Below are 16,533 nucleotides of genomic sequence, written 5' to 3'. Positions count from 1 at the left end.
AAAAGAGGGAAATAATGGTCCAAACAGTTTCATGGAGGGAATGAAGTAAGAGATAAGAAGGGCTAATGGATATGTGCAAGGGAAGCATGTTGATGGAGACCACATCGGGAGAGTACCAGGTTTGCAACAGTTTTCCCAGATAAAACTTTCATCACACAATTGGTCTGTGTAAAGACTTTGGAAGAGACGATTCAGAAAGCACAAAAGCTTCTCTTTTTGAAACATTAAAGCAGCTGCATTTTGTCCAAATGCTTTGAAAGCTGCCCACAGCTTTCTCCTTATGCTTCCAGTGGTACATTCATTTCCCAGGATTTGTGGAGGGGGGAATATTGTCTTCTTTTCAAAGCTAGCCATGTTTTCTCAATTGCTTACCCCATCTTTTATTTTTAACCATAAAAAAAAAAATTAAAAACAGAGAAGCCACACTGACTTTTGAACAGCAATAATGGGTAGCTTTGACTTACAAGAACCTTACTGCTGTTCGGTATTTGACAGTGTCTGTCAAATACAAGCAGGGCCGGATTTTCCTATAGGCTAACTAGGCTTCAGCCTAGGGCCTCAAGATCAAGAGGGGCCTACATTCAAATTGTTAGCAAAATTAAAATTACACTTTCACTATAGGTGAAAGGACCTCATAAGTGGAATAGCCTAGGGCCTCTTTTCATCTAAATCCGGCCCTGAATACAAGTGTTCGGTATTTGACAATGTCTTCTAAAATCTTTCAATTATTGTTTGTCAGTGAGGAGAAAGCTCAAAAAAGCTATAATGGAAAAATGGTCTTAGAAACAGATCCTACCTTTATGCTATCAAACCTATCTCCTTATTCATCACAACTAGAAATGTGAGAGAGAAAGAAAGGAGGCATGTAGCATCCGTGTTGATAAGGAGAACACGGATGTACAGTGTTGCACTTCACAGATTAATCCTCGACTTACAGCAATTCATTTAGTGACCATTCAAATTTACAACGGCACTGAAAAAAGTGACTTATGACCGTTTTTCACACTTATGACGGTTGCAGAATCCCCAGGGTCATGTGATCAAAATTCAGAGACTGACTCATATTTATGGCAGTTGTATTGGGTTGGGGGGGGTGCACGAAGGGAGGCTCAGCCAATCACATTGTACACATGTGACAATAAAAGTTTGACATTTGAAATTGTAGTGTCTCAGGGTCATGTGATCACCTTTTGAGACCTTCTGGCAAGCAAAATCAAAAGGGAAGCCAGGTTCATTTAACAACCATGTTATTAACTTAACAACCACGGTGATTCATTTAACCACCATGGCAAGAGAGGTCGTAAAACGGGGCAAAATTCACTTAACAAAATGTCTCACTTAGCAACAGAAATGTTAAGTGCTGCATTGTGGCCGTAAATCGAGGACTACCTGTATTTTCTTAATAGTAACTTATGGACTGAAAACTACTTAGTTTTATTTTTTATAAATCTCTGTTCATTCTTTAGGCACTTCTGTTCCTGGCCAGTGTCTCAGGTTTGTGCTTTGCCATCAGTCTAGTTCTTATCTGCGTCTACCTGATCCGTTTTTGCTGCTGCAGTAATGAAGACGAGGAGGAGACGAAGACACAAAGGGTTTGCTGCGTCACCTGGAGCTGTGTGGCTGCGGTTATCATCTGCTGGTAAAGGAAGACCCCTTTCTGTAATAGCTGTCATTCCTGGGCTAGAAATGTCATTTTCTATGACGTAGGCAACCAGGTTGGAAACAGGTTCAGTGTTAGGAAAACCGACTGGCTTAATGCTTGAGACACGTTTGTAATGCCCTTCTTGATTCTGCTTTAGAATAATTTCTGACAGATGTAAAGAGCTATATAGGTAATCCTTGGTTGACAACCATTCGTTTAGTGACCATTCAAAGTTACAGTGACGCTGAAAAAAGTGGCATGACTGCTTTACGCTTATGACTGTTGCCCCGTGGTCACCTCATCAAAATTCAGACGCTTAGCAACTGGCATGCATTTGGGACAGTTGCAATGTCTCGGGGAAGCCAGATTCACTTAACCATGTTACTAACTTAACAACTGCAGTGATTCATTTAACAACTGTGGCAAGAAAGGTCGTTAAATGGGGCAAAACTCACTTAACAACTGTCTTGCTTAGCAATGGAACTTTTGGGCTCAATTGTGGTTGTAAGGCAAGGATTACCTGTATTGCAGTCCTTAGACTCTGGATCAAGTGGCTTGAGGAGTTGGTAAGATCCCACCTGGTGGCTACATATCCCTTCAGCATACTTTCACTTTCAGTCATACTTCACTTCACCATTTCACCTATTAGACAGTCTTCTTGCCCTTTTTGGATAGAAAGGTCTTATGCCCCATTTCCTGTGTCTAAAACAGCCTTCTCCAAACTAATGGCTTCCAGATGTTTCAGGACTGCACCTCCTATAATTCTTAAATAACACAAGCAAAGATATATTGGCCAGGGAATTCTGGGAGTTGTATTCACAACACATCTAAAGGGCATGAATTTGGGGAAGGTTACTCTTAAACAGTGCTGGATTTCAACTCCCAGAATCCCCCATGCTGGCTGGGGAATTCTGGGAGGTGAAGCTTACTCATCTTCAAGTTGCTAAAATGCAGAAAAGCTCATCTGAACCAACCAACCGTTTTCATTGAGGGGAACTGCATATGGAAAATTATAGGCTATTATGATGATTATGACATCTGATGAAATTAACTGATCTGGGAGTGTACAAATATTTGTGGTTCCATCTAAGAGTTTCCAGAGGGTGGCATCACATGTGGGCACTCCAACACCTTGAGGTTTTTAAGAAGAGATTGCACAACTGTTTGTCTGAAATGGTATAGGGCTGTGATGGCGAACCTATGGCATGCGTGCCACAGGTGGCACACGGAGCCATATCGGTGGGTACGCAAGCATTGCCATAGTTCAGCTCTGGCGCGTGCAAGCTGATTTTCAGGCCTTTCAGGACCACTGGAAGTCAGGAAACAGGCTGCTTCCGGCCTCCGGAGGGCTTCCGGGGGGTTGGGGAAGGCCTATTTTTCACTTTCACCAGACTTCTAGAAAGGCTCTGGAGCCTGGGGAGCACGAAAAACAGGCCTACCGGGCCCACCAGGCCATTGCGTGCGAAAAGCGGGGGGAGTGCGGGGGGGGCTCACGTGCATATGCACATGGGTTACACAAGCATGCGTAGGGGCAGGGCACATTGAATTATGTGTGTGGGCACGTGCACACGCGATCCCCCGCGTTCCCCCCACTTTTGGCACTCGACGGCAAAAAGTTTCACCATCACTGGTATAGGGTCTCCTGCTTGAGCAAGGGGTTGGACTAGAAGGCCTCCAAGGTCCCTGTTACAGGTAGTCCTGTTACAGGTAGTCCTTGATTTACAATCGCAACTGGGACCAGAATTTCCATTGCTAAGCAAGGCAGTTGTTAAGTGAGCCGCACTTGATTTTACGATTGTTAATGGTTGTTAACCAAATCACTGTTGATTGAATCACACGGTCATTAACTAAATCCACTGATTTTCCTTGTCGGAAGCCAGATGGGAAGATCGCAAATGACAATTACATGACATTAAGAACTTCGTAATTAGTGGGCAATTGCCAAGTGCCCAAATTTTGATCATGTTATCTGGAAACGCTGCACTGGTTGTGCGAAAACTACTAGTAAGTTAGTGACATTGTAATTTCAAACAGTCCCTAAATGAATGGTTGTAAGTCGAGGACTACCTGTACTACCAAGAGTTATCAAAGATACCATTTCTCCATCCAAAATTACCTAATTTTTAAGTAATCTCTGAATCCCAGACAGTCATTAAGGACAATGATCAAAGAAAAATGGGAACTGCGGTCTAAAACATTGGCAAGTAGTAGACTGGGGATCATCCAGCTGGCAGCACCTGGTCAATTTTGTTTGAGCTCAGATCTAGTTAGTATTTGAATGGGAGTTCTCCAGAGAATCCCAGGGCTTTGGTCTAGACTGGAAAATGGAAAAGGCTTGTTGGAAAAAAACCAGTGACACCATTTCCATACTGCTGCCAAGACAGTTAGATGGGAATGGCCATGAAGTCGCCAGCAGCTGAGCTCAACTGAAAAAGAAGTCTTGACTTAAGGTGAAGGAAGCACACACTAATCCTTTGCCAAGGTAATGATTTCACAAATAAGGGTCATGCACAAGACAATGCTCCTCAGTGCATGAATAAATCAGCCAAGCTCAGCTTCTTGGATTCTGGCATCCTTTACAAGCCAGTCATGCGTAACAAGATTTTCTTTTGGTTTATAATGCAACGGCTCAATCACCTTGATTCAGTCAATAGGGTAAGATTAAATATCCTGGTTAATTTAGCAGCGCAGGCTAGTAGAAGCTAAGTAAGGTGTACGTATCAATTGGCAGCTAAGTCACAGTAAAAGTGGCTTTCGTGGGAATTCTACACTTCCTTCTCTAAGAGAAAAGCTACAAAGCCCAGTTCCTCAATATCCACCCCTTCCAGACATTTACTGTCTAGAATATTATTGGTTTCTCTGTTTCTTTCAAGCCTCTGGTAGTTCTCTCCCATCTCTCATTCATCGCCCATCATCTCCACACACACCCCTTTTTTTTTTTCTGAAATGAAGCCACAATGAGCCTCTTGTTCCATTCAGAATAAGAAATTGTGTCCCATTCTCTCTATTCCATCACATCCTCACCAGGCCCCTTTGTGTACTTGTTATTCCAGGTCTTGCACTCTCTGCAAACCAGTCCCCAATTTCACTTGTTTCTACTGCTGTCCCTCTTCAGCTTCTCTCCGTTCCCCCTCCCCCCATCTCCTACACACACACACACACACACACACACACACACACACACACACCGGAGGGGGGGAGAGAGAGAGCTTAGCTGCGCTATAAAGCAAAGGTTTTAAATCCTCATCTGTATTCCATCGTTTCTACATCAAAAATCTGCTCTTCAGAGCTGGAAAGGTAAAAAGAAGGAGACTGCCATATTGGTAGAGGTTGTAGATCTGTAACATAGGTCAGGGACAGACATGACATCCTTAGAATAGTAGAACAGCAGAGGAAGAGCAATTGTTTTCTTTTTGCTGCACTTGAACTCTGTTATCTGGCTGAGCTGTCATTTTTTTTCTTTCCTATAATCCCTGTTCCACCTTTGCAACTCTGTAGATCTGGATGTCCTCAGGTGGGACCAGGAAAGATTAAACATGTACCATGATGCTTAACTTACACATCTGTGCCAGGCCCTGGGATGAAAACTCCCAAAGACAGGATTTGCATCACAACATCCTTCTGCCCCTGTCAGTTTTGCTCCATCGTAGCTGGCTACAGATAGCGTCGTCTTTATAAAACTCACCGTGCTTTTAAAAAATAAAAAAAAATCCAGTGAATGCTTGGAGTGAATAACGATACCTATAAATGCATCCCTCTTTTAAAGAATGAAAGGTGTACAGCCCACACACACACACACACACACACAAAATGGCCAACCATCAAAACTGATGACTGAACTGGCATCCTGATGAATAGCATGTGTTTTTGTCAATTTCGACATGAATGAAGCTGAAAGGAAGGACTCATCCTTGAGGGGTGGTAGGGGTGGAGATCTGTTACAATTCCTGTTTTAACACTTTGTTTGTTCTCACACAAAAGACGGTTCCTCCTTGTCCCCCGGTTGCTCTGTCATTCATTCCCTCGGCAGCTTTTTCTGCAGAGTTTTCTCAAGGAAAGGCTGATAGTAAAGGGGTCATAACAGCTTCGCTTCTGAGAAGCTGGCGGATGTCTTAACAGAATGTTTAAGCTCCAAACGGATCGTGTTGTACTTACTACAAAATAGTAACAACGCAAAACACATTCACTGAACAGACATTATTAGCGGGCAGAAGGGAAGCAGCAGGTGTTAGTTTTATAGCCAACTTGTAATATATTTATATGCTTTCGGACTAGAAGTCAAGATTCTTCCATCTCTCTCTCCCCACCCCTCCCCGTTACTCCTTCAGGCTTCATGGGGATGCTGAAATCAGCAAAATAAACAATATTAAAGCATATCCTGATTATCTCTCTAACAGAGGACACAGATATGAGACAAGGAAGCGGAATGTTAGAAGCAGTATGTAGTATAGATCAGGAGTGAAATCCAGCAGGTTCTGGAGAATCGGTAGTGGAAATTTTGAGTAGTTCAGAGAACCGGCAAATACCACCTCTGGCTGGCCCCAGAGTGGAGAGGGAATGGAGATTTTGCAATATCCTTCCCCCAGGAGTGGGGAGGGAATGAGGATTTTGCAGTATCCTTCCCTTGCCATGCCCACCAAGCCACGCCCACAGAATCGATAGTAAGAAAATTTGGATTTCACCACTGGTACAGATAGTCCTTGACTTACAAAGATTTGTTTAGTGGCAGTTTGAAAATACAGTGGCGCTGAAGAAAGATAAATTACAACCGGCTTCTCGCATTTATGACTGTTGCAGCATCCCCAGGGTTACATGATCTAAATTCAAGTACTTGGAAACCAGCATGGATTTAGGACGAATGCAGAATCCTGGGATCATATGATTGCCATTTGCAACTTTCCATAGCCAGCTTCCAACAAACAAAGACAATTTGGAAAGCCAGATTTGTTTAATAGCTGCACGATTCACTTAATAACTGCAGTGATTCGCTTATCAATTGCGACAAAAAGGTCATAAAATCGGGCATGACTCCTTTAACAACTGTCTTGCTTAGTAATGGAAATTCTAGCTCAATTTGGGGTTGTAAATCAAGGACCACCTTTTAGGGCCTAATTCTGGTACAGCCAAATAAATTGAAGTTAATCTGCCTGTTGATAGCCAAAATTCAGTGTTGAATTTCAGACAATGGAGGGCACTACCACAGAATTTCTCAACCTTGGCAACTTTAAAAAGTATGGACTACAACTCCCAGAATTCCCCAGCCAGCATAGCTGGCTGAGGAATTCTGAAAATTAAAGTCCACACATTTTAAACCTGTCAAGGTTGAGAAATGGTGTACTACAGCCAGTAGTGGGATTCAAATCCTGTTGCTACCGGTTTGCTTGTGAGTGTGTGCGTATGCACAGAGACGTCCAGGCGGGTGGGTGGAGCCTCCCGCCACCACTGCTACCAGTTTGCTTGACCCGGGGCAAACCGGTAGCAACCCACCACTGACTACAGCATATGCCTTTTCTCTGCCACATATAAACCTGTTTCTAGGAACTTTTTGAGTGAGCCACATGCAGCACTTAACCATATCTGAAGTGTCTGAATTTGGTTAAGTGTGTAACATGAAAACTGATTGTAGTTTGTTCAATAAATTGGATGTGTGAATCCTGCCATAGAATCTTCACTCCTAGCTTTTCCTTCCTAACCTGTGTTTTATAAAGCCATCCTCTTCCCAAAACCATAAAAAAAGGAACATCTGCATATGTCAAAGAACTTGGAAGGCTCTGTTCTAAGATTACAGCCTTGTTGACTGTACGAGTAGTCCTCAATTTACAACCATAATTGAACCGAAAATGTCTGTTGCTAAGTGAAACATTTGTTAAGTGAATTTTGCCCCATTTTAGGATTTTTCTTGCCACAATTGTTAAGTCAATCGCTGCAGTTGTTAAGTCAGTAACACAGTTGTTCAGTAAATCCTGCCTCCCCATTGATTTTGCTTCTAAGGTCACAAAAAGAGGATCACATAACCCAGGACACTGCAACGGTCATAAATATGAGTGAATTGCCAAAGCATCTGAATTTTGATCATGTGACTATGGGGATGCTGCAATAGTTGTAAGTTTGAAAAACGGTCGTAAGTTACTTTTTTTCAGTGATGTTGTAATTTTGAACGGTCATTAAATGAACTGTTGAAAGTTGAGGGCTACTTGTAATTGTTCCATTTCCCAACATGTCAATCTTCCCAACAGATCTATTAGAAATTCCCCATGTTAGAAATTCTGGAAATTATACTTCCAGTACATGTAAAAGTCCAAAGATTGAGAGAGGGTACTAAATAAGGGAAATTAAAAAAAAAGTGGGGGGGGGACACAGTTTTTCTATAGATAACAGAAATCAACAAAAGGTGCCTAAAATTCCTAGAATTCTCACTTACAAATAAACATCAAACATTAGGTAATACAGACAAGCTATCAATTGTGCACATGTTATGTATGTATTTGATTTATATGGCTGCCTATTGCACTGTTTTGACTCTGACTGTCCACATAAAGAACAAAAAAATGATCCAGAACTAATTAGACATTGCCAATTAAGCAAAAGGAAGGCTAAAACCACTCCAGATCCCTGAACCTATATTTTTCAGATCATTCATTGCCACCAACGTCTTCCTCCTTTTCCCTTTGTAAAATTTTGGAAACCGGAGCAACGTGTAAGACAACCAAACTAAATGGGCCGAGATGGAAAACATCTTTGGTCTGGAGGGAGCAACTTTTGTTCAGAAGATCCCTTGGGCTATTGTATGAGTCTTCACTGATCGGGGACTCTTTAAAAGTGTGGGACATTACATCCTGTAACAGCCAACAACGAGCTGCGGGAGGCAGAATCCTGCATAGTTGGGAGGGTACAAGCTGACATTGATTGTGCGATACTACAATACTTCCCTCAATCGTTTGGGCCAAATTGGTTCAGCAGCAAAATTTGGCAAGCAATCTCCCCCAGGGAACTCTCTGTGTTTGTGTGTATGTGAGAGAGAGAGGGGGGGAGGGAGAGAGAAAGAGAGAGAGAACTAACCCCCAATTCCATCACCAAATCTACCATCTTTTCCTTCAATTCTTCTCCATTCCATCTCTGGAGTGAAAACTGTGGTGGTGGTGGGTTAACCCCCACCCCCATTTTTTAAACAGAAAAAAAGTCTAGCTTCTGTCCTCTACCCCCTTTCCCCCTCAACACCCCATCCCTGTCCTGATTTGACAAGGGTCGTATTGGGGTCCATTCCCAGCCGCTTTGGGAACAAGCCCAGCAACCATAAAAATAAGGCAGCCATTCATGAGGAGGCTGGGTCCATTCATGGCCGGAACAATGGTGCCTCTGTCTATTTCCTTGGTCCCAGTTGGGGTAAGCTAAGGGTGGATGGGGACGGATTGCTTAAAGACATTCTGCCCCACCACACAATCCTTCCAAATCCTTCCCACAGTAAAGAGCCTTGACAATGGAGGCAGGATCGGCCCATGGAGTGGAGAACAAAAGCTGTTGCTAGGGGCGTCCTAAGAGCTGGCTTTAGCCTTATGGACCAGGCCTTTTACATACAGTCTGCCCCGTTTATGCTAATCGCACTTTGTTACCTTCACCTTACTAGTAAGGCTGTTTGCTAGTCACTCTCATGAATGGCAGCCTGTGATCCTGGTTCAAGGCCGGGTGAGCGGAGGATATTTACTACTGGCGGCCTAATAACAAGAGGGGCCCTAAGTTCTGCAAGAGATGGGAGAAGGGAAGGATTTGGGTCGCTCTTTCCATCACAATAGGAGAAGCCACAACATTAAAAAGAGAAATATCTTTCTTTCTCTCTCTCTCAGGGCAGCTTAAGAGTTTTGAATGGTTTGAATGATTAACAAGAATCTATGCTAGTTTGCTTGCAATTTATGAACCACACTTAATAATAGTTGGGCATTATGTGTGACTCTATCTACAGGTAGTCCTCGACTTACGACTATACTTGAGCCCAAAATTTATGTTGCTAAACGAAATATTTGCTAAGTGAGTTTTGCCCCATTTTACGACCTTTCTTGCCACAGTTATTAAATGAATCACTGCAGTTGTTAAGTTAGTAATACGGTTGTTAAGTGAATCTGGCTTCTCCATTGACTTTGCTTGCCGGAAGATCTCAAAAGCTGATCACAAGACGCTGAGACACTGCAACCGTCGTAAATATGAATCAGTTGTAAAGTATCCAAATTTTGATCACACAACCATGGGGATGCTGCAATAGTTGTAAGTGTGAAAACCGGTCACTTTTTTCTGTGCCGTTGTGCAGTCACTAAATGAACTGTTGCAAGTCGAGGACTACCTATGTTGTGATTTGAATAACAAATCATGGTTATTAAAAAGTCTTATCTTAGAGTTATGGTTGATCCTAAAAGGGATGCTTTCTTAGCCATTCAGAAATTGCATGCTGGAAAAATTCGAAAATAAGACAGAATCACAACAAGCCAGACCAGGGGTCCGCAACCTTAAACACTCAAAGAGCCATTTGGACCCGTTTCCCACAGAAAAGAAAACACCGGGAGCCACAAAACCTGGGTGGGCGTGGCCAACTTGATGTCACTCACTTCCACCAGTCACATGATCCCCACTAGCGTACCCGGCCAGTCATTAGGGCAGAGAACTGGTTGTTAAAAAACACCGGGAACCACAAAACCCTTTTGACATCTCTCTCTCTCTCTCTCTCCCTCCCTCCCTCCCCCCTCTCCCCCTCTCTCTCCCCCTCTCTCTGTATCTCTCTGTCTCTGCCCTGGCCACTTCTCCATTTCCCCGTCATTGCCCTTACCTTCTCAGGCCAGGCGAGAAGTGATTGGGAGGGGAGGGTGAGGGGCAGGGGCAGGGCCAGCCAATGGTGGGATCACCTGACAGGGAGCCACAGCAGAGGGCCCAAAGAGCCGCATGTGGCTCCAGAGCCACAGGTTGCTGACATCCGAGCCAGACATTAGATGAGAGAAGAGAGCAATTCTTACCCCAAGTGGTGGTTTTTTTAAAAATGTGAACAGCCCTGAAACTGGAAAACCATGGAGTTAGAAGTTTTTTAAGTAATCCTAATCTTTGAACATTTCTTCTTTTTAGTTCTTTTTCCACAACAATTTCTACCCCAATAGCTGTTTTTTTTTCCTACTAGTGTAGAAAAAAGAAACAACAGGTGGGGGAAGGGTTAGAAAACTGAAAGAGAGAAAGAGAGGGAAGAAAAGACCCCTTCATATTCCTCTATTCAAACTAAGACTTTTCCATTGATGCTTTTCACTGGAGGCTGTTGAAGTTGGGTTTTTTCCCCCTGAGTTTACTTCTGAATCTGATTGTCTTGAACAGGAGAAAAAGCTTGAGGTTGTCCTGAGTTCAGAGGTGAGGTTAGGACATTCCGCCAGTAGAACCGAGTGGGTAGGTGTCTAGAAATAACTAAATATTTCATCCTAAAACTATTCATATCCGTGGTTTTCTTCTTGCTTTTTTAAGATAAATGGAATTTTCTGCTGCTAATACAGTAGCTTAGCTGTACAAACCTCATTTAATAAATGGGTTATCTACGGCATAGATATAGGGAGCATTTAAGCAGGAACAGAAGATCCAGTGGATTTGGAAGTTCATAAAGTATATTTTCCCAGACTAATTCCCCCAAATGTATTGAGCTACAACAATATTCATTCTTCAATACAGGTAGTCCTCGACTTACCTAAACAGTTTGTTTAGCGACCGTTCTAAGTTACAATGGCACTGAAAAAAAAATAACTTATGACAATTTTTCACACTTACAATTGTTGCAACATCCTGAGGTCACATGTTCAAAATGCAGATGCTTTGCAATTGACTCATATTTTAGTTGCAGTGTCCCGGGGTCATGCAATCACCTTTTGTGACCTTCCGACAATCAAAGTCAATGGGGACGCCAGATTCACTTAACAATCATATTACTAACTTAACAAGTGTAGTGATTCAGTTAACAACCGTGGCGAGAAAGGTTGTAAAATGGGACAAAACTCACTTAACAAATGTTTCGCTTAGCAATAGAAATTTTGGGCTCAGTTGTGGTCGTAAGTTGAGGACTACCTATATTCAATCTTCAAAGGCAGCTGTTTTATGAAATGGAACATTGGAAGTTGCATTCCAAGAGTCTGGAGCTTACCAGGTTAAAGTCTATGGAGAGTCCACCATCCAGTCAGAGCTGAAGAAGCTTTTTGGATGAAAAGTGAAATGTCTTCAAAGAAAAACCAGAAAATCCAATTGCCTCTTGAAAAAAACCACCTTAGGGACTACCAGGTTAAAGAGTATTGCTCCATCATTTCTCTCACCATCTTTAGAAATAAGAGCAGTGCATATGCCAATAGGGATGGAAAAAGGAAAAGAAAGAAAATAAATCATTTGGGACAGTATAATTTGTTAACAATAGCATGAAGAACAGTAGCAAAAATAACTGGTGGAAAATACTTCTACTAGTTATAGTCAAAGTATTTGACCATCTGATGTCAAATTGTAAAGTAAAATTAACTAAGTTAAGGGAATATGACATAGTGTACAATACCCAAACACACATAGCATCCCAAATGACCCTTGTTCATATACAGATAGCCCTCAGATTATACAATAACAGTTGAGCCCAAAATTTCTGTTGTTAAGCAAGATATTTGTTAAGTGAATTTTGCCCCAATTTACAATCTTTCTTTCTTGTTATGTGAATCACTGCAACTATTAAATTAGTCTCATGGTTATTAAATGAATCTGGGTTCCCCATTGTCACAAAAGCTGACCACATTGGCCCACAAGATACTGCAACCGTAATAAGTACATGCCAGTTTCCAAGCGTTTGAATTTTGACCGTGTGATCATGGCGGTGTTACATCAGTCATAGGTCACTTTTTTCAGTGCCCTTGTAACTTTGAAGGTCACTAAACGAACTGTTTTAAGTCGAGGACTGCCTGTACATTATTAAACACCAAGGTGAAATTAATCCTCCATTGATATCTTGCTGATGTGATTCACCTTCCATTAGAACTCAATGACCAAGTTGGTCCCGAAAGAGCTCAAAGGAACTATGTTATGTCAGTGCTAAAAGCCAATCTGTTCTGAGTGAAACATAAAGTGCTACTTTATTACCTTCAAAGACCTATAGTACTTCCAAATTCTTTTAAGACTTGAGAGAATCTGAGATTTGCCTATGGTTGCCAGATCCTTATTTTATGACTACACAGGTTCCAGCTTTCTCTATAGCTGCCCTTCTTGAAATGCTTATCCTGCTGAGATGGGACTCCCAATTAAATATCCTGAAACCACCTGTTTTTAAGCAGACTTTTTAAATAGTTGGTTTTATTGGCTAATTTCAGTTGTTTTAAATTGTTGCTTTAGATCATTTTTAATATTTCAGATTTTGATTTAAGTTAATGTTTTTTTCCAAACCGCTGAGAAACCATAGCGGTTGGCAGTATGATAAGCTGTATAAACAATATAATAATCTTTCTTCCAGCATGCAGATGTAGCACGACATAGTAGGCAAAGGAGTAATTGGCTAATTACTTATTTTAAGGCTCATTGTGTTATATGAACTGGTAATTGGGTCAGTTTAATAAAGCATTTAAGACAGGTTAACCATGAGTATATATATTGAATGAACTCAACCAATATTTTGTTCTATTACCAAAACATTATTATGTTAATCAAATCACTGCACTCCCATATTTTAGTGAACTGTTTATCAGATACAGGTAGTCCTTGACTTATAACAGTTCACTTAGTGACTGTTCAAATTTACAATGGCACTGAAAAAGTGATCATTTTTCACATCTGTGACCGTTGCAGCATCCCCATGGTCACAGGATTTACATTCAGATGCTGGACAGCTGCTTCATATTTATGACAGTTGCAGTGTCCTGGGGTCATGGGACCATCTTTTGCGACCGTCTGACAAGCAAAATCAATGGAAAAGCCAAATTCATTTAACAATCGTGTTACTAATTTAACAACTGCAGTGATTCGCTTAACAAATCTGGCAAGAAAAGTCATAAAATGGGACAAAACTCAACACATTTCTCACTTAGCAACATCAATTCTGGGCTCAATTCTAGTCGTAAGTCGAGGACTACATGTAGTTTAAGGTGATGTGTAATCCTAAAAGGAATAGAAGGAACACAGCAATATTTTCTGATTATTCTCAAAGAATTGCTTGACTCTTATAACAGAAACTTTCCATTATTTGTTTTACAAAACCCTGTTGAATGCATTTATTTTACCAGCCCTATTGTAGCCTAGTGTAAACTATTTGTTTAGCGGTTACATTCAAGGTTACAATGACATTGAAAAAAATGACTTATGACTTGGTCCTTGCATTTTGATCATCGCAGCAACCTCACAGTCACAAAATCAAAATGTGGGTGCTTAACAACTGGCAGGTATTTATGATAGTTGCAACATCTTTGGGTCATGTGATCGCCATTTGCGGCTTTCCCAGCTGGCTTTGCCAAACTTTGCCCCCTGCCAGGAGTTCGATCCTGACTAGCTCAAGGTTGATTCAACCTCCCATCCTTCCAGGGTTGGTAAAATGAGGACCCAGCTTGTTGGGGTCAATACGCTGACGTTGTAAACTGCTCAGGATATGCTGTAAAGCATTGTGGAGAGGTATAATATGTCTAAGTGTGATTGCTATTGCTATTACTACCTGTGTTATATGAAGGTAGCCCCGAGGTTAATTTATGATTAGAGTATCCTGAAAACAGGTAATAGTGTTAATTGAATAAAGTGGGAGTCATTTAATCATGGGTAAATGCCAGGAGATCACTACGTATATTTTTATCCAGTTCTAACTAGGACAATTCTATACGTCTTTACATCATTGTTATTATCCTATTTTAACAGCTTTGAAGTTCTTTCTAGTATAAATTGTTTAGCATGATATCTTGAATCCTTATTAATAGTCCTTAATTACTAAAGAAATACCAGGAACATAAGTACTCCTTTGGTAATTCTCTTTTAATGTAGCATTATCGGTTTCCTGCTAGTGGAGTGTGACTGATTTATAACTGTCCTCTTAACGAAGCAACTGCTGGTTCCATTTGATAAAGCTATAACGATGTTCTCGTATATAAAACGGAATGTTTAGAGTTCTAGCCATCTGCAATCCCCATTGTTATCATATTAGTGCTTCATTATATGCTACAATATGGTTCCCACGGCAATAGCTTGCAACGGACATTTTGTTATGAGGATAACATTTATTGTATATGCCACAGTGGTTAAATTGATATAACACACTAAATCAAAAGCAAAGAAACCAAGTTAGGTGGTTTGATGTAAGAATCCAGTCAGAGAATAGATTTATATATCATTGCTAAAGAAGGGATATTGCTTGAGCTGACATACTGTGTGAATCTAGCTATCCCACTTTCTAAGCCATGATGTGTGGTCTGGCATGCTGCATGGGCCCATTTTTTTCATCAAAGCTTAATAATAAATAAATCCAGTTTAGTACAGCAACAATTCAAAGTCTCTGTTGTTAGAGTGATACTAAAGATTCCAACATGTTTATATCCTCTTCATTATTAGACTATCCTTCCTTCTGTTTTCTAGGGAGGTATCTCAGATTATAATAAAAAAATATTTCTAGGTTGTTTCTCTCCTTAGTTAGTTTCCATCCTTTGTCTTGTCTTTTGGTGCTTTGGAAAATAGTTTGACCTCTCGTCTTTGTATGAGCTTCATGCTCCTACATATATTGGAACTGCTATCATGTCTCCCATAGTCCTTCTTTTCACTAGACTAGACATACCCAATTCCTGCAATCGTTCTTTGTATGTTTTAGCCTTCAGCCCTCTTCTCTGCACTCTTTCCACAGTATCAACATCTTTTTATATTGTTGTGACCAGAACTGGATGCAGTATTCCAAGTGTGGTCTTACTAAGGCTTTGTAAAGTAGTACTAGAACTTCCCATGATCTTGATTCTATCCCTGTGTTAATGCAGCCTAGGAATGCATTGGCTGTTTTGCTGCTGCTGCACACTGTTGACTCATATTTAAGTGATGGTCCACTAGGATTCCAAGATCCTACATAGTTACTGGCATGAAGCCAAATTCCACCTAATCTGTAGCTATACAGTTGATTTTTCTTACCTAAATATAAAACCTTAGTTTAATCTATGTTGAATTTCATTTTGTTAGATATGATGCAACATTCAAGTCTGTTGAGATCTTTTTGTATCTTGAGCCTGACATCTGGGGTGTTGGTTATTCCTGTCAGCTTTTTGTTGTTTACAAATTTGATGAGTTCCCCTTCTATTCCTTCATCTAGATCAGCGGTGTCAAACTCGCCTCGCCATGGCGGCGTCATATGATATATCAGGACTTTTTTTCCCCTTCGCTAAACTGGGCAAGGGCGGGACCAGTACATGATGCAACTGGCCCATGGGCCATGAGTTTAACACCCCTGATCTAGATCATTTATGAAGATATTCAAGTATACTGGGCCTAAAACAGAGTCCTGGGATACCCCACTGCTTACTTTCCTCCATGTGGATATAGGTCTTTTGAGGGCATTGAGTATGATTTGTCAACCAGTTACAAATCCAACTGGTGGTGTTGCTCTCTATTTCACATTTTTCTAGCTTACCCAGAAGTAGTTTGTGGTTTACGTTATCAAATGCTTTACTGAAATCTAAGTATACTATGTCCACAGCATTTCACAGTTCCACTACTTCAATCACTTTGTCAAAGAATGAAATAAGATTTATTTCGCATGATCTGGTTTTGACAGATATTATAATAAAAATGTTTATCCAAAACTTTATAGAAAGACTCTTGAAAAATTTTAATGTAATTGTCCTGGAGCAAAATAAAATTAGTTGCTTGCACCTTTAATAATGGTAGACTAACAGTGTTAGTCT

The 16,533-nt window shown here is 41.0% G+C and overlaps 1 protein-coding gene across 2 annotated transcripts in view; it reads left to right on the top strand.

Annotated features, from left to right (window-relative positions):
• TTYH1 (tweety family member 1) overlaps positions 1–16,533 on the top strand; it is a 100,434-nt gene that overhangs the window by 39,367 nt on the left and 44,534 nt on the right. For both annotated transcript variants that reach the window (XM_034423213.3, XM_034423212.3), the window contains exon 2: positions 1,467–1,639. In XM_034423213.3, coding sequence (XP_034279104.1) covers positions 1,467–1,639 — 173 coding nt within the window. The remainder of the gene's footprint in view (positions 1–1,466; positions 1,640–16,533) is intronic.

This window comes from Pantherophis guttatus, chromosome 4, assembly GCF_059756535.1.
Source record: "Pantherophis guttatus breed Tessera chromosome 4, ASM5975653v1, whole genome shotgun sequence".
Taxonomy (NCBI): domain Eukaryota; kingdom Metazoa; phylum Chordata; class Lepidosauria; order Squamata; family Colubridae; genus Pantherophis; species Pantherophis guttatus.
Note: the sequence above shows the minus strand (reverse complement) of the source record. Positions and strands in the feature narration are given on the sequence as shown.